This window comes from Maniola jurtina, chromosome 5 (assembly GCF_905333055.1).
Source record: "Maniola jurtina chromosome 5, ilManJurt1.1, whole genome shotgun sequence".
NCBI classification, from domain to species: domain Eukaryota; kingdom Metazoa; phylum Arthropoda; class Insecta; order Lepidoptera; family Nymphalidae; genus Maniola; species Maniola jurtina.
Genome location: NC_060033.1, coordinates 13,744,440 through 13,769,662, shown reverse-complemented (window position 1 = coordinate 13,769,662; position 25,223 = coordinate 13,744,440). Strand labels below are relative to the sequence as shown.

The window sequence follows — 25,223 nt, the reverse complement described above, 5'->3', positions numbered from 1 at the left end:
GCTTAATTAAAAGCTTGCGAAAAATAGAAGTGTAACAACACTGTAAGTGGACTACAAGGTAAACAAAAATCTTCAAAGCCCTTTATTTTCTCAAGGTAGTTAGTAGATACCTATAGAAGGTAGGGAAGCAAAGACGTAGCAACCCTACGTGCGATGCTCCTTACGTAGCACGTGGTTAGAATGCGTGAACAAATAAGTACGAAATGGTATTAATATTTATGAGTAGGTACATTGTAATTAAATACATTCCTCTGAGACTCCATGATGGACAGCGTGGACAGCTGAGGTGACTCATGGACTATCCATCTTACTTAATAGGTTAGGTACCTACCTATTTGTTAGTTTACAATGTTATTATTTGACTTGTTCTGTAGACAGAGTAGAGTATAGACTAGGTAGAGTATTACGTCCATGGTAGATAATAAATTATAATAATCATTACACTACCTCACTACCGATGTTATAAATGTGATGAAAATGAAATGAAAGTGTGTTTGTTTGTTGGTTTATTGATTTGTCCTTCAATCACGTCGAAACGGAGCAGCGGATCCACGTGATTTCTTGCATGGGTGTAGTTATTTTCCAGACCGCCCTGAAAGAGTGGTAGAAAAAGTCTTTTTTGTTTTTTAATCTTTGTATTTTGTCGCTCATAATATCCCAAATAAGAAATTATTTAATTTATTTCATTATGAATTAATATTCAGGTGTCTATTTCGTATAAGAGAATAACCTACCTACTTATTAAAAACATTTTATTGGATTTTAACCGTAGAGACCCGTAGAATCTACAGTCAGTGATGTAGAGTGTAGACCACAGAACCTCTATGGTGTAGAGTGTAGACAATAGACTGTAGACCACCTGTAGATTCTACGATTAGGTACTCTACGAGTACATAGTCGTATTGACTGTGCTCGGGATTCGAACTGGCAATCTTTACAAGGTGTTTCGTGAACAAGTTAATCCTTTAATAGGATCGATTCCTAGCCATCAAAATCCCGGAGACGAATATTTAGGCTACTTTTTATCCCGAAAAATCAAAACACTCGCGGGATTTTTAAACCCAAATCCACGTGAACGAAGTCGCGGGCATAAACTCTAGTTTAGTATATATGTAAGTGAGTAATGATAAAGTTAATGTGGGGCCTTCTATTATAAAGTGGTATAAGTAGGTACGGCTTTTAAAGCGATTGTGTCTATTATTACGAGTGATATGAGTGTATGACTTCATAAAAGCCTTGTCACTATCAATCATACTAGTACATCGTTTAATATGTATAATGTACCTATACCTAGCCTAGTAGGCTAGTAGTCAAGACGTCACTGTTCTATTGGAGATCGGGAGTTCGATCTCGGCCACGCAATTTTACCTTTTCGGAGTTATGTGCGTTTTAAGTAATTAAATCGGCACTTGCTTTAACGGTGAAGGTAAATATCTTGAGGAAAGCTGCATCAGGCATGAACTACTTATCCCTAATGTTCTCAAAGATGTGTGAATCCGTACTGGGCTAGAGTGGCAGACTTCAATAATGATAAGTTTTTTTTTAAATAAAAATATGTTTGCAGAGTAGTATTGTATTATTGAATATTATTGTAAATTGAACAATTGAAAAGTGCAACCGCCGAGTTTCTTGCTGGTTCTTCTCGGTAGGAACGGTATTCCGAACCAGTGGTAAATTATTTGACGATTCAAAAGCACTTGTAAAAGTTTATTTGAATAAAAATCTATTCTATTCTATTCTATTGATGCCACACGATTTTTATTATTTGGATCTTATTGAATAAAGCATAAAGTAAATCTAATATATTATCTAAGTAGGTACCTACTTAAGATTAGGTGGTGAAGTAATGTATAAAAACAAGTGACCTTTGCCACAGTGCTGCCAGTCTCTAGAAACTTATATAAAATCACTCTCAGGTTTAAGTACCTAAACTCAATCTTTTCGTATAATTGCGCGGACCAGCATTCGCAGCCCACTTCTCAGCCGTCAAAAAGATTGAATCGACTGGGTTCGAAAAACCGATAGGAATCTGGAACTGGAATCATATGATACAAGTGTAAATCAAAAATTTATAACACCCCCGACAAGTGAAGGTTACAGTAACTAGAAAAAAGCTGATGACTTTCAAACGGCTGAACCGATGTTCTTGGATTATAGTTAAGAACACTCGATCAAGCCACCTTTCAAACAAAAAAAGAAACTAAATTAAAATCGGTTCATTAGTGTAGGAGCTACGATGCCACAGACAGATACACTCGTCAAACTTATAACACCCCTCTTTTTGGGTCGGGGGTTAAAAATAGCGACCTCACACCGGAAAGAGTAGCATTGGAATTTGGAAGCGACGACATCAAACGAGTCGCAGGGAACCGCTGGATGCAGGCGGCGGCATAAGATCGTGGCGTGTGCAAGTCTCTACAAGAGACCTATGTCAAGCTCAGGACGTCTTTCGGTTGACGATGACGATGATGATGACAGTACCTACGTCACAATAATTCCAGTGTTTTTTTTCTCTCGTCTGTCTTTACACTGATTAGCCAATGTCAAGTTTGTAGTTATTTACAAGTTAGGGAAACTATATATGTATAAGAATGGACTTCGTCTGTGCCAGCGCCCGCCGTCATACACGCGGCGCCCCTTTAGAGCGCTTCCCAGTCAGTTCCACCACCAATAAACACCAGCAGAACACTAAAACCGGCCACTACTAACAAAAAAACACTCCAAAAAGTCACAACACGCGCGCCAGCAAATGCCACCACAGACGAAGTCCAAATTCCAGTGATTGCTAAGGTCTTGGACATAGGTAAATAGAGCGATTGAAGTAAATGGCACCGGCCGTAAGATTGCCACGCTACATGCGTCGCAGCCGTTCCACTCGTTTTCCATAATTGAAATTGAGCGCTTTATTTCTGGACGCGTATTATTATTTTACATCAATGACGATTCAGTAGCTATTTATTATAGCTACTAGCAATTTTTTCCGTAAATTGCTTATGTCCCGGGCACAAACGCGATGTTCAACGGCGTTTCACGTAGATGTAGATTGCCACGATGAACGTACAACGGCTTTACACTGCGGCATACTTTGAGACGTAACTTGAAAGTGCATCAGAGTAGTTAGGCCAATAGTCAATAGTGCTACGGATGGAATAAGCACCTAGAATTGGTTATAGATTATGGACCTTTGGGGTAGCCACTTGCAACCCACTTCCTAAACCTTTGACCATTTTTAAGTACTTAGCTGGCATCAAAATTACAGATCATCTGTTCGGAGTCATCTTATCTTCAACTGTGTTGGAGTCATCATTGAGAGTTGTTATAATCCAACAATCATCACTAGGTATACTTTGCAGATTTGCACTCGAGCGTGCCAACGAGATGTCGTTGACAATATATTTTGGCGCCAAAATAAATTCCTTTGAACTCAAAACAGATACAGGCATAAAACACGATCTAAAACCGTCCCTACGGCTACACTGGTATTTGCCCACAACTTCGTCCGCGTAAAAACTCGAGTTCTTCCGAATTTTGTTCAAAATTGGTGTGTTTTTTGCACGTTTTATGGTTTAAGTATCTCTCGTTATCAAACCACAAATGAGTAAATGTGTAGATTTCTTCTACAACTGCGTAGGACGCCATCTTCGTCAAATGATAAACATCCACTGCTGGTCAGAGGTTTCTTGTAGAGACATCTACTGCAGGCTTGCGCCGACTAGTTATTGGTTCCAGCGCCTCTGTATACCAGCTATAGTGGAGGTTGTGCCAATGATGCCCTTCCCGGTGTTAAATTGCCATTGAACTATCTTCTCCTTGGTCCTCCAACGTAGAATTTGAAAATCCCATCAAGAAATGAAAAGTCCATGTCCCTATGTCTATACCCGTCGGTTGAAAATGCGACTCTTCTTATAATGTGTTAGAAATATACCAATCGAAAGGTTTATGGCGTATGACAGATTTACAAAGACTAAAAAAGACCCTTTTCTACACGAACAAAGCCATTATTAACTTGGACCTACACCCTTTACCTTTTATATAAATAGAATCATTTCGTCACGCTCGCTGATTACATCTCTTCCCAAAACACTGACCTAAATATTAAAGCCTTTTAGAGGTCATTCAGTAGTGAGGAAACATTTTAAAATCCCCCAAAAACAAACTAAGTATTTCGCTATGCTGGAACCCTGCCAGCGTCTTGGTCGGTGATTCAATTAAATTATTTGTTTGTATTGCCACTCAATGCCGAATTTATTGATGTGGCATTTTGATCGGCAATTAATTTTTATGGTTTTAGGGACGTTAAATCATTTCAACATTCAAAACGTAAGCACAATGCAAGATGATTTAGGTACTCGTGAAAACGTTTGCTATCTTAAATATCGATGAAGTTAGAAATCTTGGACGTGGAAAAAGGATTACTAACTCTACAGTTACCTCAGGGCACAGCCTATGGCATATTAGGTACATACCTAGCTAGAAGAAAACAGAAAGGCGAAGCTATTGGGTAGAACTTAAGGTATCGATGTCCATAAATGGTGTTGGAGCGTCGAGCTACGAATCTTTGTTACCAGTGTTGCAGGGTCCTGGTTCAATCTTAAAGAGCGTCTGAAGAATTTTAATAAATTCAAGTGAACCCGAAAACCACATCTACGAGGTATCCTTCTGAATGACCTTTTACACTACTCCAGCTTCTAATGTACAAAATGCTACCAGAAGCATTATAAAAAGATTCGAGTCGAAGAACTTAGCGTGACAGCTATATTGCTGCTGGTACAGTACTTTATAGAGATATACAGATACTTAATAATACGATACATACATCGTTAACTGGTTAATAGCAGTCGGCATAGTGGTTGTGACGTCACAAGCACGTCTGCCATTGAGTGGCTCTTCGCACGTCCAATTTACCAGCGCCGGAACAAATAGATGGCAACAGCCAAGTAATGAGTAATGACGATTATGTAAGACCCTCACGGTTCTCGTACCTACGTAGGCATAACTATAATGAGAGTAGTGCGTATGACGTTAGTAAAGTCTATTGTTTTTTGTGTTCTAAAACGTGTCTTTTTAGAAATACTGAGCAAACGAGCAAGCAGGTCACCTGATATTAAGGAGGTTACCACGGCCCATGAACATTATTGCAGCCTGAAGTTTTTAAGTTGGTGGTGCCTTGGAGAGCACGTAGGTAAATCCCTAAGCCTCGATTCCGTAAAAGCTGCATCAATCATCATTACAATCGCAATTATTGTTATTGGCTAAATTTATGCTATTATTGTTGCAACAATGCAATAAGTCCAATAGTGGGCGAGCGTCAACCAATCAGAGGTGATTGCTATCGTGACATTGTAACTGTCATTCTTATCCACGTTGGTGTTGTGTAAAATCCCTAAGCACACTGGCAGCTCGCGTCCTGCCGTGACTGGCACCATAGTGTCACTGTTCATGATGCACTCGTACGAATATGTACTCGTAAATACTAAACCTGTGTACTTAATGCACTTTAATTAAAGGACCCTAGGGCCATGGAGTCTAAGGCTGAGATCTATAGAGCGCACTTCGCCTTTGCTCAGACTTAAGATACTGTTAAAACGAGACAGCATTATACCGCAGGCATAAATCTATCTCGTTTTAACTGAAACTTAAGTCTAAGCAAAGTCAAAGTGCGCTCTATTATTTCAACCTATGTAAGTGCTAAAAAAAATTACGAGACATTTCACCGCGTTAAACAGGCTCATCGGGTGACAGAAGGGGTGGCTCATTTTTTGCGCAACGGATCAACCTGGCTGTCCAGCGCGAAATGCAGCCAGTATTCTTGACACCATTCCACGCGGGCATGATTTGTATACTAATAAGATAAGGCTAGCTTTAAGTTTTCTAGAAATATTTTCAACTAGCCGATGCCCGCGACTTCGCCCGCGTGGATTTAGGTTTTTCGAAATCCCGTGGGAACTCTTCGATTTTCCGGGATAAAAAGTAGCCTATGTGCTAATCCAGGATATAATCTATCTCCATTCTAAATTTCAGCCCAATCCGTTCAGTAGTTTTTGCGTGAAGGAGTAACAAACAAACATACACACACACACACACACACACACACACACACACACACACACACACATACAAACTTTCGCCTTTATAATATTAGTGTGATAAAAAATTGGTTGTCTGTAAAGTCGGTTTACTGACGATAGTTGAACGTGACAACAAAGGCCGATTGTGCTTCTTTGTCGCTCGTTCCGCGCTCTCGCTTGCACTTCAAGCCTTACATGGAACGCCTCAGAGCGAGGTAACGCCGCATGAGTCATGTTTTTTCGTGCGTGCAGCCGGCTCTATAGAATTATAAGACGTTGTCACGTCAAAAAAAACTTTATTGAAGTGTTTTTTCAAGCACTCTCCTTTGAAATAAATTGCTGGGAATGTTGTTTTAACCGTGCAGTGTCGTGGTGGTGGCCTGTGGGCAGTGGGCAGTGTCAACACGTAAACTAAAACAAAGCAGCGTGCGTCATTGCGGAACTAGGTCGCCGCCACTGGACGACACTCTTTGTATATTCTGGACGACACTCATAGATAATATCCACGTTGTAGAGTAGGTACGAGACGGACATGTACGCGATTTGATAAGTTAAAATATAATTAGAAACAAGTAGTAAATAACAAAATATAGGAACATTTTCTGGCTTCTAAACTAAAACCGCGGTAAAGCTCACACTTAGAATTTTTTTTTTGTAATTTAATCAGATCAGGCAAATAAATATAAATATAATTCTTTAAGTATGCCTCTCTTATTGAGAGTTACATTTTTGTTCTGTTTGCCGTGGAGACCCTGGGGCCATGGAGTCTTAGTGCTAAAAAAATTTTACGAGACATTTCACCGCGTTTAATAGCCTCATCAGGTTACAGAATGGCTGGCACATTTTTTGCGCAACGGATCAGCCTGGCTGTCCAGCGTGGAAATGCAGCCAGTATTCTTGGCACCATTCCACGCGGGCATGATTTGTATAGTAATTAGAAGGCTAGCTTTAAGTTTTATTATAATATTTTCATTTAAAAAAATCTTTAATGAAGGGATGAAATTTATTACGTATAAGCAACAAACAACATCACACAACAATTATTTTGAGATTAGGCCTACTATGACATTAAACGGGGAAGAAAGTTTAAAAAAGCGGTGCTCTTCCCAGTTAAAACGCGCTACATACCGAAAAAAATGTAAATCAGAGAACGGGACGCTGATAGAATGATGCAAAAAATCCCAAAAAGGGCAATATTATAATCTCAGTGTAAAGTTGCGAGCGAAGATAGAAGAGCGATATTTAAATATATTTTACGCCCGACGCCCGCGACTTCGTCCGCGTGGATTTAGGTTTTTCGAAATCCCGGGAGGACTCTTTGGTTTTCCGGGATAAAAAGTAGCCTATGTGCTAATCCAGGATATTATCTATCTCCATTCCGAATTTCAGCCAAATCCGTCTAGTGGTTTTTGCGTGAAGGAGTAACAAACATACACACACACACACACACACACTTACAAACTTTCGCCTTTATAATATTAGTGTGAAATGTGATATTTCCGTAGTTTGAAGGCCATGGGTAGGTGTCAAACTATGGCTTTGCTTTTCGGGCGATCGAGACCCCAAAAGAAAGTAAGTAGGTAAAAGGTAGGTAACTGCGTAGTCCTAGTAATAGGTAGTAATATCAGGGGTGGAAAATCTGCATTCTGCAGAAAGAAACAAGTAGACGACGATGACTTTTTATTTTGTAAGTATTTTATTTTTCTACATTTTACTCTATTCTGATTCTCAATCTAATTGAAACCAATCTTAAACATATATTCAGCAGTAAAGAATTGTCCCATCGAAATGAATTTTTCTTGGCAACATTTAGATTACAAAGTACTGAAACGAATTCGCCGCCAAAATTCAGTATTTATGAGGTCACAACTATAATTTGATTACAAAATGAATATACTTAGTAGAAATAGTACCTAATATATTATATACATTATACACTGAGTACATAAAAAGTCACAGAAAACGCGCGACGCAGCGCCTATAATGTGTCCTACGCGGCTCCTAGAAGCACAAAATAATAAATAGTACCACAGGTATAAAAGGCTCACTGCCCAAGACGTTTATATAAATAGCGAGTCTTGGTACGACGCAGTCATCATAATTTTCATTATCAAACGACTAGCTGATGCCGGCGACTTCATCCGCGTGGATTTAAGTTTCCGAAATCCCGTGGGAACGCATTGATTTTCCGGGATAAACAGTAGCCTATTTGCTAGTCCAAGATGATATCTACCTCCATTCCAAATTTCACCCAAATCCGTCTAGTAGTTTTTGCGTGAAGGAGTAACAAACATACACACACACATACACAGAAATTTTCGCCTTTATATTAGTGTGATAGACTGCTGTTGGACATAGGTCTCTTGTAGGGACTTCCACACCCCATACTTAGTCTTAGGCGGCTTGCGCCCGCCATGAATGTAGCTACTCCCTGCGACTCATTTGATGTCGTCTGTCCACCTGGTGGGAGAGTTTTCCAAAGCTGTGCCTTCTGGTGCGAGGTCGCCATTCGAGGACCTTGGGACCCCAACCTCTAACGGTTTTTCGAACTATGTACCCTGCCTATTTCAACTTCAGCTTAGCAACCCGTTGAGCTATGTCGGTTATACTAGTTCTCCTACGGATCTCCTCATTTTTGCTTTGAACACAAATAGATCACTAAGCATAGCTCTCTCCATCGCACGCTGAACTTTCTTATGAGGTCCATCATAGTTAGCGACAAAAGCAGAGTTTCCCAACAGGTTGGTCTAGAAATGAACACGTGCAAGATAAAAATTCTAATACGAACTAAATTCGAACGAATTCTAATATGAACTGGTGGACCTAACCAACTGTAATATCTCACTGTCATGGGTCGCGTGGTCATTTCAATCTCAATTAATATTCTTATTTTTATTGGTTATTTATTGTAATTATTAATAGTCTAACTATATATTTTGCACGCCATACACAAATGGCAAAATGTGAAGGACTAAGGACCTGTCAATATACCTACCACCATTGTTACTCACATTTCGCAAAATAAAGAATCATTTCATTTATTTCATTACGAAATCGTACACTAGTACGCGCGCGTTCCGTGTGACGTCTTGCCGTGAAGTTACATCGCGCTTTGTTTGTCTAAGCCTCAACTGGACTTGGCATTTGGCCCTATCGTAGGATAAATGTGACTCGTGATATTATTCATAATTTAATCAGTAATTCTCTGTTGTCAATGGACTATTATTCATTGATAATTAGGTAGGATGATGTAGTATTTGGCTATACTTAGTGACCTAAATGTCGTTTTCAATAATTAATAATATGCCCGCCCTATAGTTTATATCGAGAACATGCTAAATATGATATTGTAGTGATGTGGCGTTGGCTTGTTTCAACAAAATCTAAAGATACAAATAAACTAAATTGCAGTATCTGTCTGTGATTTCAAAATGTTAATTCCTTATGAAATATAGAAATTACGAAATAGATATAATATTACCTCTGTTGTTTAATCTAAGAAAATAATAACCATTTTTTTTTTAAAAGGAATGTGCTTACAAATGTTTTCAGGGTACAATAACTATATAATCACACTTAATTCCACCCACTCCACCATAACTTTAAACAGATTTGGAGTTAGTTTCATCTGGCTAAAAAAATTAATATGGCGGCTGTATAGTGCCCTTTTCAAATGTGAATCATTTTACTTTTTAGTTCGTTTGTGGCAGTCATGGTTTTTTAATTGTTTAATTACGTATTGTTTCAATTAATCAAAGCGCAAGGAGATGTTCTACGTCATAATGATATAACAAAGGCCGCATGACGTCACTCGAGGCACTGGGTGAGTGGGTCACGCAGCCTGTGCGTGCCGCTGCCCAGACAAAGAGACCATTACGCACGTTTCGCGCCACCACCGGAACATCTTCAAGGATACACTCATTTATTATGGGAATCTCTGAACTCCTACATTTTGCGATCTTTTGTAGCGGAGGATGTGGAACGCCCTTCCGGCATCAGTTTTCCCTTCCACCTATAATATGGGTACCTTCAAGTCAAGAGTGAATAGGCAAATTCTAGGCATGCGCGCTCCGTCTTAGCACAGCTGTGGTCTTAGGCTGCATCATCACTTGCTAGCGAGTCTGATTGCAGCCAAGCGCTAGTCTATATAATTAAAAAAAAAAGGTACACCCGAAGAATGCTTTGCTTTCATTGTGATTGATACTTTGATCCATATCTTTTATCCAGGTACCCAGTATCTGAAGTAGTTTTGATCCAAGAGCCCCTGAGTGCTAGATCTAGGCCAAAATAATTTTACCTACTACCAGATATCTGACTGTCAAAGCCGCCCCAACTCAGGGTTCATAAAAGTCTTAATGTTCTAACCTCCTGAAATGTTATTGCAAAGAAAAAAAAATTCTGCTATTACGTAGGTCTGGCTTTTATGGGCTCTTTATTCTAGCTAGAATAACCCTATGTTGTAATCTAATGGGAACACCGCACCTCTTGTCGAAATTGAGCCTACCTAGCTAGGTACATTACAACATAGGGTTATTCAAGGGGCAGACCAACACACTCCTGAAAGGTCGGCACCGCATTGGCGGTTCCTCTGGTAGTGCAAATGTTCATGGGCGGCGGTAATGACCTGCCTGCTCGTTTGCTCGCCGAATTCAACTCGGCTGGTCTGCGTTCGGGAAACTTCGAGATGTCTTATCGTCCGAAATCGTTTGACCCTGAGCTTTCTGATAAGGCCCATGTTTCGGATCTACATATCTATACTAATATTATAAAGAGGAAACCTTTATATTTTTGTATGTTTGTATTGAATAGGCTCAAAAACTACTGGACCGATTTCAAAATTTCTTTTATCATTACTTAGAGGGATTCTTCCGAATCCGTATAGGCTATATTTTATCCCGGAACACCCGTAATAAGCCGGGGTGGGTCGCTAGTACATATATATGTCATCACTAGTAACACACATTGTTCGAAGACGCCTTCCATAGCGTCCCCTGAATCTAGCGGCTTTCTGCGAGTCGTTTGATGCCGTCTGTCCACCTCGTGGGGAGCCTGATAAGTGCCAACGTTGCGCCATTTCAGCATCTTGGGACCCCAACGTCTATCAACTGATCAAGGTCTCAAGCTTTTAGGGGTCCACAGCTTTTTAGTTTGAAGCTACGCACCTTCTCTTATCAAACTGATGGCAGACTATTTTTACGCCGCTTTGGCAGCTTCGCTACGCTTCCCCGCTGTCGATGTCGGATAATTACTGCGCGTCATACCGGGCGCATTCCTCGGGGCGGCTCGCGACCTACTTGCTCGGTGACGCACGCGTGACGTCACGATCCATGCCACGCACACACATAAACGGCTAGTCCTTATTAATCCATACTTCCATACTAATATTATAAATGCAAAGGCGTGTCTGCTGTCTGCCTGTCTTTTCGCGGCCTAGCCATTTAACGGATTTTGATGAAATTTTGTCAGATGTAGGCTGCTTTGTATCCCGGAAAATCGAAGAGACCTCTCGGCATTTTAAAAAACCTAAATCTACGCGGATGAAGTCGCGGGTATCATATTTAAGTAGGTCGCACAGGCAGCACTTGCCTGGTGAGTGGTGACGTATGCGTGACGTCACGTTTCATGTCACGCACACACATAAACTTACCTTGTGACGTAAACTGACGTCACGACTCATGCCACGCACACAAAAACATTTTCTTCGCCATTGTCTGCATGTATTTATGAAGCTCTCCTAATCCCGATTATCGCGTGGTTGGTTGATTGTGATTCGATTTTCTGAATGAAAGCTACGGCCATGGCCCGTGGCTAGTTACCCTACCGGCAAAACAGTGCCGCCAAGTGATTCCTACCTATAAGTACCTACAGTACCGTGGCCCGCGTAGAGACCGACAAGGGGTAGGTACGGGGTAAAACAAGGCTGCCATACCTATTCCAAGTTCCCAGTCCGCTTCCATATGACTTACTGACTGACTGCCTCAACGTGAGATCAATGTGGAGGACATTGGCATCTCATTGGTGAAAATACTCATGATTCCGAAAATTTATGGGGTTTCGTAACTCGTCTTGGAGGCCCGGGCCCGGCCCGCGATCACTGCTTTTTACAACGATGTAGAATACCAAAGATTAATGATGCGATTCGTCATTAGTTGGCGCGCTGCTTCGCACCTGCGGAATGATTCGCTAAGTATTCAACACTGAATGATTGCCACCGAGCTCATTTGAGATTTATTTTTACTCCATTGAAGGTTTTCTACGAAACATTGTTTTAACATCACTCAGTAAAGCAGCAATATAGAACCAACAAATGATGTCCAATGAGTTTGATGAATTGGATCACTGCTCACTTTGATGTGATGTCAGCTGCAGTCGTAGGTATACAGTGTTGCTCTGCCGGGTAGCGCAAATAGAGAGCCAGCTCATTCATTATTTGTGATTAATCTGGCACATTCATTTACATACTGAACTACAAGCTAAACTACATAACTACCTACTGTAGGTCTACGACCAAGTCTACGAGCGTAGCACAAAGGATCACTCTGCAAACACGTTTAAATAAATTAAACAAGATACTCAAAAAAATAGTGAATGTTGCTACCGCGCAATAAAGTGCAATTCGTATTGTTTTTTGTGTATCAGCGAACAAGCTAAATAAGTAATTAAAAATAATTAAAAACACCACTTAGGTACCTGCCAAAAAGCCAACTTACAAGTAAAATTGAAAACAAAGAGTATGTAATCATTACGTTACTTGAAAATGGCGCCAGATGGGTCATTGCAGTTAGCATATTGAATTTAAAAAAAATATAGCTTACTAATGCTCGTAGTGTCCATTAATACAGAATTAGTATGCCAACATGAACGATACATTCTTGAAATTCACGTTCACGTCGCAAGAATCGAGAAAGTACAGCGAAATTTTACAAAATTTTTAGCCTACCGAGATCGCACCTGTCCTTATCGTTCTGGATATGAAGCTAGGCTTGAGCACTTCCACATGCTCTCTCTCAGTGATCGTCGCTGTATTGCCGACATGTCCTTCTTGCATAAACTTGTAAATGGTACAGTAGATGCTCCCGACCTACTACAAATTCTTTACTTCATTATTCCAAAGAAGTCTAAAAGAACACCTTCTAGGAATACTTTAAGGATTAGCGTGTATAAAACTAACTTGGGTAGCAACTCTGCCTTAAATCGCTTAAGCCGTATCTACAATGAGCTTACCAGCGCTCAAGAGGAAGTCGACATTTTTCGGCAGGGTTTGATTACTTTTAAAAAACGTATTGCGGCGGCTGTCTCTGTTTTGAGAAATTAATCGGCCAGTTCCTAATTTTGTAGTTATTTCAATCACATTTAATTGCGTAGTTAATAATTAAAAACTTATAACAAATATTTAGAAATAAGTAAATTCAGTCATTATTTTTAGGTAATATTTGTTAATATTATCTTATTTTTGTTTTATTATCCTTCGGAGCTATATAACTTTTCCAAATTTATTATGTACTAATATTATGCGATCGGTCATGTATATTACATTGTGTTACCTGCATGAGTTGTGTGTGCCCGTAAGTGGTGTGTCACACTGAATAAGACTATACTATTGTATTTTTAAGTGTTTTGTGAACATGCTGTGGGCGTACCGTAAAATAATAAATAAATAAAATAAAATAAAAATAAAAAATAAAATCTGTTGACGCATTTAGAAGTTATGGTGGATTGAGTATTTATACATCCATGGCTGGATTTAAAGAAACTGACACATGACTAAATACACATTCTGTAAAAATTTCAACTCTCTACCTATTACGGTTCACGAGATACAGCCTGCTGACAGACAGACGGACGGACAGTGGAGGCTCAGTAATAGGGTCTCGTTGGCACCCTTCAAGTACGGAACCCTAAAAAGTAAAATTTCGAGCTGAAAACCAATATTTGCGTTCGGCGCGAACTTTTGTTTTTAGAACCTATATTAAAAATTATCTTAGCTTCGCTTACCTTTCATCTTTTTACTTTACTTATACCTATAATAAGTTAGGTTGGTACTGTACTTCATCTTCATTTTTAGGGTTCCGTAAAACGTAAAAATGGAGCCCTATTAATGTCAGTCTGCTGTCTGTCTGTATAGTGTCTGTCCTCGTGTCACAGGTCTCTAGCTCATGGAATAAATGAGTTGCAAATATGAAATTTTGGTATTTGGTGTAGGACGTTGACCCCAAACCACCAAAAATTGAATTAGAAATTAAATTCAATTATTTTTCAGGGGGGGCTCCCCTATGTTACCTACATTTGACGTTAGGTAGCCTATGAAAAACTCTTTTTTATCATGAAATCAAAATTTCACGTCCCTAGCCTAATTTAAGTATTTGACAGATCTCGATTCAAGATCAAAACCGAGAGTTTCCTAAAGAAATTTTAAGTACTAATACTTAGTACAACAAGAATAAAATTATTATATGGTACATCCCTGGAGTTTCCTCACTCTAGTTCACTCTGCCAGTGCTCAGTGCTCAGGTCAAGACAGACACTGACCGCGCGTCGCGCCGCGGTTAAAAATAACACCACGATGAAAACATATTGTGTCACCAAATGCTTGCGTTAGGTATGCGCTATTTATAATGCTACGATTTGGCTACGCCTGTTACATCTATTACTTCACAGTACATTACCGAGTGACCTAATAAGTAAATTAATGGGTGATAACCACGATGATAACTGGATAGCGTTGAGGGGCCACGCACGCACTACAAACGGAAAAGTTTAGGTGCGGAAACCAGCCCAGAGAGAAGAAAGAAAGAACTGATAACATACGAATACAATATTCCTTAACTAGCTGATACCTGCGACTTCGTTCGCGTGGATGTAGGTTTTTTAAAATTCCCGTGGGAACTCTTTGATTTTCCGGGATAAAAAGTAGCCTATGTGCTAATCCAGGGTAATAATCTATCTCCATTTTAAATTTCAGCCCAATCCGTCCAGTAGTTTTTGCGTGAAGGAGTAACAAACATACACATACACACACACATACAAACTTTCTCCTTTATAATATTAGTGTGAAATCAAAAGGACTGGGTCATGAGTACCTTGGCTCTAAGGGCGCCTTCAAAGCCGTAAAGTGGTCGCGTTGCTTTGCAAATCCATATAATTTCGATCAATGAACTAACGCGCGTCCGTAGCGTGGGTGTAGCGCATCAGTCGCGCGATTTTATTTATACCTATGGATTTTCAAAGCAGCACGGCCAATTTGAAGGCGCCCTAAATGCTAAGTTTTTTGACAAACCATAGACACAGATTTTTGTTTCTAGAACGTGTCTACAGCATTTCATTGAGTTTGATTATGGTTCCTATTCAAATCAAAACAAAACTACGTTTGCATGGAAAGCACTGGGGTGTTCACTAAGAAAGTGAAGAGATCAAAGAAACGTGATAAAATTCGAAAGTCTGTCTGTTTGTGTGTGTGCTAGCTTTTTATGGCCCATCTTTTCAATTGATTAACTCACGACTCAAAAAGAGGGGTGTTATAAGTTTGACGTGTGTGGCATCGTAGCGCCTAAACGAATGAACCGATTTTAATTTAGTTTTTTTTTGTTTGAAAGGTGGCTTGATCGAGAGTGTTCTTAGCAATAATCCAAGAAAATCGGTTCAGCCGTTTGAAAGTTGTCAGCTTTTTTCTAGTTACTGTAACCTTCACTTGTTGGGGGTGTTATAAATTTTTAATTTACATAGCTTGAAGTGGTGAACAAATAGAACGTATCAGCTGTCACTCGCCGTGTTATAGCTTGAAGTGGTGAACAAGTTTGATGCCCGTGTCGGCTGCCAGCGCAATTAGACACAGTGACTTAACGATTGTTTACGCCGTCTTGTTACATTCTGCCGGTTTAGAACACGTGACGTATTCCGCATCAGCCTGCCTGGCAATATATTGTGGACTAGATAATATTGAAGTAACCCTAGCACTAGTTTGGTGGCGCGCTCTTGGAAAGGCCTATGTCCAGCAGTGGACGCATACAGGCTGATGAATGAATGGATGGATGGAACCCTAGCACGCTCGCCAGCACTTTCTCTTCTGAATACCTATATTGTAGATACGTTCTTAGAAACAAAAATTTCTGTCTTTGGTTTTTTTAAAGTTACGCGATAGTTATGGTGTTAATGAGGTCTTCAGTAGTGTTACTGTACGAGTATAATTTAGAACATTTTTATGAGTAAAGCTTACTTAATACTAGATGATGCCCGCAGCGCAGCTTCGCTTGTGTGGATTGGTCAGATCCCCTGCAGCATCAGGATTGAGGAGTTGGAATCCAATTTTTTTATGTAACAATGTCACAAAGTTCCTCTATCGATTAAAAAAAAATTACGCAAATCTGTTCAGAAATCTCGGAGATCTCCGAGATTTCTCCGAGATTACATAGGTAGAAAAACACAACTCCTCTATTTTTTAAAGTCGGTTATAAAAGTAGCCTATGTTACTCCTTGGTTAATCTTCTACTTGTCTGTGAAAGTCCCGTCAAAATAGGTTCAGCCATTCCTTCGGACCTTCCTTAGCCCGTTCAAACAGACACAGTCATTTCAATTTTATTTATTAGTATTAATAGTATAGATATGTATTTATATCAAAATTCTATGTTCTTCAATCAGTAAGAACACAACTAGATAGCTATAACATAAGTTTAGTGAGTAGGTGCAGCTATAAATTCAAACAAGGACCGAGTCTCCAAAGTCAATATTGGTATTCCGGGCTCTCTCGCGACTTGTATTAAATTTATCTTTGCCAAACTTTATCTAAGTATATTTTCAGAGAAAATAGGCACTAAAATATTCGAACTGGGGATTCTTTACTTTTCTATTCTTTTATTATCTGTTTAGGGTTCCTTATAGGAACTCTTATAGGATCACTTTGTTGTCTGTCTGTCTGTCTGTCTTTCCGTCCGTCCGTCCATCGTGTCTGTCAAGAAAACCTACAGGGTACTTCCCGTTGACCTAGAATCATGAAATTTGGCAGGTAGGTAGGTTTTATAGCACAAATACAGGAATAAATCTGAAAACCGTGAATTTGTGGTTACATCATTAAAAAAAAATTAAAATGTGTTTCAACAAAACAAAAACAGACCGACCTACGAGTATTTCGGGGCATACACAAACTCAAAGTATTCATTAAAATTGGGTAGGTACCATTTGTTCCTTTACTTATGCTATAAGACCTGCCTACCTGCCTAATTCTAGGTGAACGGGAAGTACCTTATAGGTTTTCTTGACAGACACGAGTCGACGGACGGAACGGTTGAGGTACGGAACCCTAAAAACTGGCCGTGATTTGGTTTTGTTTGGAACAAGGAACATCTTGAAAAGTAACTAGCCACATAAGTAGGTATTTCCAATATGGGCAAACTTTGCCAAGTACAAATATTACGATAGATTTCGAAGTACAGACAATTCTACTCGTGTTTATTGCAATTTTATTTCCGTAAATCCATACTAATATTATAAATGCGAAAGTGTGTCTATTTGTCTGTCTGCTACCCACGGCCCAACAGTTTAACCGATTCTGACGAAATTTGGTACAGGGTTAGCTTGAATCCCGGGGACGGACATAGGCTACTTTTTATCCCGGAAAATCAAAGAGTTCCCACGGGATTCCTAAAAACCCATCCGCTTAACCAATTTGTATGTTTGGTAACGAGGTAGCTTGCGTCCCTGTTATTGACATAGGCATTTTATCCACAAAAATCAAACAGTTCCCACGGGATCTTTAAAAACCTAAATCCACACGGACGAAGTCGCTGGCATCTTCTAGTCACACTAATATTATAAAGGCGAAAGTTTGTATGTGTGTGTGTGTGTGTGTGTGTGTGTGTGTGTGTATGTTTGTTACTCCTTCACAGAAAAACTACTGGACGGATTTGGCTGAAATTCGGAATGGAGATAGATAATATCCTGGATTAGCACATAGGCTACTTTTTATCCCGGAAAACCAAAGAGTTTCCACGGGATTTCGAAAAACCTAAATCCACGCGGACGAAGTCGCGGGCGTCGGCTAGTACAAAATAAAATCTCCGTAGAGTTTTGCAAAATACCTACTTTAGAGAGGTAGGTAGTTGAGTACCTACTTTCTTTAAGTAAATGTGTATTGGAAGTTGGAACGCAGCAGGACTCCTCTACTAGAAGCAATGTATTTAAATAGCTCTAAGTAAAGCTTTCTAGGTTAAAATACCTTCCGTGTTTGCCATTTGTTTTATCGCGTCTACTTTTCTGTTGAGAGAGTACACAATCCGCTTTATTAAACTCGGGGGCTAACACGGAAGTTGTGATTATCATCGTATATCTACGTAATCATGAATCGAAATAGGGTCTCAGACTGCAGTAATAAAATAATGTGATGTTTTGTGTAGCGGTAGTTTATGGGACTAGAATTCATTATTAAATAGAATAATTCAATAGAAATAATAATGTTTATTTATTTTTAACATTTTTTTTAAAGAATATTAGCCATGTGAATCATGACTAACAGTCCCCTTTCCCCTCCAACTAAGCGTAAAGCTTGTGCCAGGAGTGGGTACGACAATAGTGCAACGGGTGGGGTTTGAACCGCCGACCTTTCGGATTTCAGTCCGCTCCTATAACCGTTGAGCTAAGGCTTATAATAATAATTAATAAGTATAAAAATAAATATAAAATCCATTAACATATAATCAATAAAATATTTTTAACATCAAAATAGAGTTATTTCTGCGGGAAAAATTTTTATGTCAAAAAAAAATTGAAAATATTTGTCGTTTATCGGCTTGTGATGTCATTGATCGCCTTCCGTTAAGCGTGACGTTAATAATAAATAATCAATTATGTTAAAAATTTCGAAAAATTTAAATTTCATTTTTTTAAATGATTAACTGTAGCTCCCGAAGCGAAAATTGTACGTCTATGGTAGCTCCATAAACTACCGCTTTACAAAACATGACATCATTTTATTACTACAGTCCAAGACACTATTGCTATACATAGTTTATGTAACTAGCGAGCTAATAAGCTGACATGTACATATAAAAGGTATAAAAGCCCTTAAATAAATAAAGAAAAAAAAAAGTTCCAAATAAGGAAGTAAGTTTCAAACAAGTACTTAATGCTTTTAAATAGGTCTTAGCTGAAAAATAAAATGATAGAAAATACTCCCAGGTCAGCTTTGGTTTTTTTTTCATTATTAGCAAAAGTTCTATGAGCTAACAAAGCTAACAACAAAGCGGTTCAAATATTTGAAAGCTGTGCGCTTAGGGTTGTCCCCTGCATCTTTATAATAAAATTTAATTTTTGACGAATGACTCAAGCATTATGCTTAGTCGTACTTATGTTTTGTTATATATGTTATGCTAGTCAAATCCATACCAAATTGAAGACCACACGGGGAAAGCAACGTTTTCCCCGTGTGTGTGTGATTTACCCGTGTAGTCTTCGACTTGCTTTCTAATATTATAAATGCGAAGACCGAAGGGGTCTGTTTGTCTGCCCTTTAGCTTTTTGCGGGCCATCTGTTTAAACGGGTTTGACGGGTACAGAGATAACTTGTATGCCGGGGAGTGTTATGGGCAACTTTCAAATGTGTTTTTTTACTTCTTCAGTTATTTTTTGGCAAACAAAACACGACTACCCGTATTTTTAATCTAAGTTGGTATTTAATAATGATTTGTTGACCTTGTTGTACAATGCACAATGCATAGTAATACGCCTTGTGTTCAGTTTGGACTAGATACCTACTAATTTTGCGCGCTCTATAGTAACGATGATTACAATATTTAATACGCTAAGAATAATTTAAGTTTGGACGGTTTCGCGTATGTATTGGTATTCCGCCGAAGCTGCGAAGGACGTTTAATTAAGCGGGTCGGAAGCGAGCGCGAAGGCAACCCTGCTGTATCTGGGTCGAGTCTACGCGGCTGACGTCACGGTGACGTCAGCGCCCCTCCCCCGGCCACGCCTGTGCCTGAACAATTACTCTGTGTGTTTGTGTACGCTGTGTACACTACACTGTGGCTATAGGACTATATGGTTTTGTTCGTATATTGTGTGGTTTAGATAGGCGTTTTATGGTTTGCTCAGTTTTTAAGGATTTCATATACCTATTTACTACTTACCAGACCTAGACAGTTGTCCGACCGCCGACTATGGCAAGAAACGAGTTTAGCTAAAAACTAGAAACAAGTTGGCGAGTAACGAGAAGCAAGTGTATGGTTGGGATAGTTTTATCGCTTGGCTGTGAACTAGTTTACGAGTGTGATGGGATATTTCTCTTTGATAGCTTTTGTTGCTTCCACAAACTAGTGGAGAGAGAATTCTCGCCGGTAGTCAGCGAGTCTTTTTTCAGTGTCGCATTTTAGTTTCACAGAATTTAAAAATCACAACGTATTATAATCGTTCGTTTGCGCTAGAACTTACGCTGAGGTGAAAGCTAAAATATTATTCCACATCCACATTCTTTGATCAAAGCATTTTTGACATTCCGTCGCGAGGAAACAAATTATCGGAATTCTGGGATCAAGGCGGAAGAATCTGGAACGGTGCTTTCGGGAAATTGTTAATATTTTTCGCATTTCCGAAATTTTAGCTCAGGATATAGGTACCTGCAGAATTTATCGTACATGTATCTTTACAATGCCCGTGATTTCATAAGCGGGTTCAGTTTTAAAAATCCCGTGGGAACTCTTTGATTTTTCTGGATAAAATGTAGTCTATGTCCGTTTCCAGGATGCAAAATTTATTAAGAATGTCGTGAGAGCTCTTTGATTTTCTGGGATAAAAAGTAGCTTATAAGTCCTTCCCTGGGATGCAAGCTGTCTTTGTACCAAAAATTGTCAAAAACGGTTAAGTAGATAGGCCGTGAAAACCATAGCTGACAGACAGACATTTTGTACATACAATATAATAATAGAATGGATAATTATACCTATGATTTTCAAAATGGACATCAAAAATATACTTCTATCTTGAAGATTTTCATGTAGGAGCTACGGCGTAGAGGTTTTGTAGAGAGGGCGTAGAGCTAGAGTTGATCTGAAAGCAATCGTAGGCTGTGGTGTTAAAGTTGAAAATTGCATATACACCACACTGCTAAGCTCGCAGGTCCCCATCAGTCCAAGTCACGAAGCCTTCACTCTTAATTAAATTGTAGCCCCTTATCTTAAGGTTGAAAATGGCATATTAACATAGCGTAGACCAAACTGCTGCGCTCGCAGGTCCCCGTCCTACCGAGTCACCAAGCCCTCGATAGACGCGAGCGCTGAGCAACCGGCGCAGGAGCTGCTGGAGCCGGTGCCTTCCTTCAAGGACAAGAAGCCGCAGCTTAAAGGACCACGCCCGCCTGTTGGATCTAGTGTTTCAGGTAGTGATATTGCCTATTATACAAAAAAATTATATTGACCAATTTTTTTCTTTCTCTTTATTCGGAAGCTTAATCAAGTGACTATTTCGCTTTGTTAGTTAACTAGCTTATATTATAATCGTTTGCCTGTAATGTTACCCGCGATTCAGTTAAACATCAGCGCCATGCATTGAGTGAGCATTGGTGCGTATGATGCAGTATCAGGCTGAGCTGTAAACCTATTCTAGACTGTGTCATAGGCGAACACATGGTGAACACAAACTGCCATTCAAGGGGTAAATACAGCAATAAGCAAAATTTCCGGTAACAGCGTTAACTGCTGCAGATGTTTTTGGACTGTGTAGTAATCCCTATTGGTACCTACATCAGATGATCTACCTGGTCGTTTCTTCACTGTTAATTTAAAAAATACCGAAAGTTAGTGAAACTTTTTACGAAGTTTACGGCGAATCATCGAAGACACGTAAAGATTTTTAGCATTTTTGAGAAGTGACCTTCTCAAAAATGCTATTATCTCCGCCAATTCCAGACTCCATTTCTCTATCATCGCCGGTGGCTTGCGCGTCTACTCGCGAGGATGTGGTGGGTCTACCGATGCCTGCCAACGTGGCCGAGCTACCGGAAGAGCATCGCTCCTACTTGCTGGGCAGGATCACCGGCCAGCGGACTAGGAGGCGGCGCGCGATGGTCATCTACGTGTGTGCTGCGGATTCACAGGGTAAGTTTGTCTTTATTCACTGACCAATTTCCTAAATTGTTGACCTAATCGATTGAAGGTGACGAAAAGGTATGCTCTACTGCACAACAGCTCACAGACAAAATCAGTCAGTAGTAAAAACTGGAACTACTGGAAGAATCGGGCTGATATTTGGCATGCAGATAGCTATTATCACGTAGATATCCGCTAAGGAAGGATTTTTGAAAATTCATAAGCGGGTATAAGCTAGTTGTAGAATATAAATGTAAAGTTCTGTTCTGTCAACAGACTGCTGCGCGGAAAAGGGGGCTCTGCACTGCGGAGTGGCCGCGCGTCTGCGGGTTCGCGCCAGGAAGCGTGGCTGGCGGGTGCACATAGCGGACCTGCACTGGCGCTCGCCACTCGAGCAGCAACGTGACCATCGGTTCCCTGTGCTGTGCGTCTCTGAGCTAGCACGTGAGTATCTGAAAACTTTAATACGTCCCTACAAGAGACCGAGCGGCTAGAACATACGGTGGCGATGACGGAGAAGACGACGCGAAAAGGAGAAAGATTAGACGAGCACGGAGGATGGGAGAGGAAGTGGGAGCGAAGATATCGAGGAGGAAACAGGAGAAGTGGATTCGACAGGCTGCGGGAATCTCCTGTCAAAGTGACGCCAGGCCTAGAAAGTTGAGAGTAACATTTAATATGGACAAGGAAGTGAGAGAAAATGATTTGTAGGAAGTCAAGAAGACGCTTTTCGGATGGAAGTTTGTGGGTGTCCTTACTATAGATGTCACTATTAAATATAGTCGCTTAGACTGGCAAATGTACTCGTAGGTACTTAATTAAATATCAGAATTTCCAGCATCAACAGTAAGAGAATCATGTCTAAACAACTAACGCTCTCAAGGCGCTCAATCCAGAAAGATGCAGTTTCAATTTCTACAAATTTCACAATTTATATAAACATTTATTAGTTTATATTTAGTAGGCAGAATGACACTTCACTTAATCGTTTCAGGTCAGTCAGAATTAGGAGCCGTGGTCCCAGTGCTGTTCCTGAACTCGAACCTCGGCACGCCGCTGCTGCCTCACACCCTGGAATGTGCCGACTTCAAAGCGGCTCTCGAAGCCGCTGAAGACGAGAATGACAAGACCTTGCTGAATAAATGGTAATGATAAATCGCTCATGATTTTCCCGACTTTTGACCCATTATAAGTAACCAACTTTGTGATAAACATATGAAAATACTTGTTTCAATGCCATACAGACACAAAGATAAAATCATGGCTTTCACTAAAATCCATTTATATGCATGTCTTATAGTATAAGACTCCAAGCTCTTCCAAGGTTTTACTGGCCTTTGCAAGCTTGATAGGAGCTATTAGCCCAGGGACAAATCTAGCTGAATTACGCTCACATCACTCCATCCAGGGCAAAATCCATATCGGCACGGAAAAAATGCAGAAGAAATAGCCACTCGCAATTTTTGGTGGTTTTATGTTTAACCCAGAAATATTTCACAATTTTATTATCTCTCATAACTCTCTTGTTCCCCAAAAAACCCAACATTTCATTCACAGGTACATTGTACTATCCAATATTCTTAGGTTTGACAGCAAAAGTAGTTTGCTCTACTCATGCCTGTCTGGTGGCATGTGGCATGCCAGCAATTGATTTTTCTAAGTTGTTTTGTATGTCCTTACAAGCATTGTCGTAAAAACCAATCACACTAGTAAACTTCGTTAACAGGTACAGTCTAGACAGCAGTACAACCCCGCCCTGCTACCGGCTAGTGCGCGGTGCGCCGGCTCGCTGGAGACGGGAGATGGCGCGCGCATTGAGCGTCCTCGTGCGTACCCTGCCGCAGGAAGCTTGCGATGCCTACCTCACCACTGTGTTAGAACAGGTATATAATGTTGTCCTGACCCAATTCAGCCACGGCAGCCAATCATAGTGAAGACTAGTCAACTGCGCAGGGGATTTTATTTTGCGGAAACACATCTTCATATTCTGATTGTACTGCAATCTTACACGACTGGAGAGATATCGTTCGCAGGACCAACGGCTTTACGTGTTCTCTGTGACATGGAGGCTTATTACCACCATGGCCAGCTTTCCGACTCCGAACTGCTACTGAAAATAATTATAGTTTAATTTTAGCGAATTATAGTGGTTGTAGCTGACGATGTGATCTTTCAGGAAGTCCAACATACGGTCCTGATGAGCTCGGAGGCGGCTCGTCGCTGCGTGTGGGTGTGTCGAACAGGTGCGGCCACGGACGCCGACGCTGACGCAGACCACCAGCGCGAGCTACAGCGGAGGCTGGCTAATTTGCAGAAGGATCTCAAGGTGATATAGCAATATGTTCCAAAACTCTGCCTCTGAGCTACTTAACTTAATCTACTTAATCCCAAATAACTTTATTACTTCTCGAAAAGGTATTATAAAGTTTAATATAACAACCTTTATGGGTATAGCAAATTATTCTCCAAATAATCTGATGATATTTTTGACATTCTTCCAGCTCCACCTTAGTGAACGGAACATAATCCGAGCAAGCATTCGTGGTCGTCCCAACAACGGGTTCAGTGACGACGAGTACACTAGTGGCGTGAAGACTGCGCTGGGCGAACGGCTCGAAGCGCTGTTCGACGCGCTTGTTGGCGAAGCGGAAACGCCCGCTGGATATTGTGGGATTCCCACAAGGTATGACATGCGATAATGGGACACAATTTGTTGTAGTCAGTAGTAGAAGCGTTAAGATATATAATTGCTTCGTTGGCCTTGTGGCTAGTTTATTTGTGTACCGTAAATGACATCCAGAGCCCAAGTCTTGGGTTGAACCAAAAAATTTGATTTTGCTGTCAAGAAATTCTCAATTGTAGCATGGCGTTAGGAAATTGGTGGCGTTACAATCTCAGTGCCTCAGAGAATACGTAAACCTATAGGCCACCTCCCATCGGGCTATGTGAATGAAAGAATAAAATGTACACCAGCATTTACGCACACATTTGCACACTTCTGTGAAGTTCGCTAGGCTCCTTTAAGATTGCCTGTAACCGATGGTTATCACCTCACCCATTTCATTTCTCGAGCCCTTACCAA

At 40.2% G+C, this 25,223-nt stretch overlaps 1 protein-coding gene and 2 long non-coding RNA genes across 4 annotated transcripts in view; 2 read left to right on the top strand and 1 right to left on the bottom strand.

The window, feature by feature from the left end:
• The window catches only part of LOC123865322, a 38,718-nt gene that overhangs the window by 1,853 nt on the left and 11,642 nt on the right, over positions 1–25,223 (top strand). The window contains exons 2-8 of one of the 2 annotated variants that reach the window (XM_045906283.1): positions 21,287–21,432; positions 21,962–22,150; positions 22,418–22,585; positions 23,136–23,286; positions 23,868–24,024; positions 24,318–24,467; positions 24,643–24,824. In XM_045906283.1, the coding sequence (XP_045762239.1) occupies positions 21,287–21,432; positions 21,962–22,150; positions 22,418–22,585; positions 23,136–23,286; positions 23,868–24,024; positions 24,318–24,467; positions 24,643–24,824 (1,143 nt within the window). Of the gene's footprint in view, positions 1–21,265; positions 21,433–21,961; positions 22,151–22,417; positions 22,586–23,135; positions 23,287–23,867; positions 24,025–24,317; positions 24,468–24,642; positions 24,825–25,223 lie in introns of both variants that reach the window. The other variant, XM_045906282.1, reaches the window with a different exon arrangement.
• On the bottom strand, positions 5,204–25,207 carry LOC123865336. The gene is made up of 3 exons (XR_006795961.1): positions 25,197–25,207; positions 19,808–19,810; positions 5,204–5,354 (listed from the first exon to the last, which is right to left on the bottom strand). It is a non-coding gene; the product is annotated as an uncharacterized LOC123865336 (long non-coding RNA).
• Positions 5,291–19,177, top strand: LOC123865337. The gene is made up of 3 exons (XR_006795962.1): positions 5,291–5,363; positions 15,384–15,394; positions 19,166–19,177. It is a non-coding gene; the product is annotated as an uncharacterized LOC123865337 (long non-coding RNA).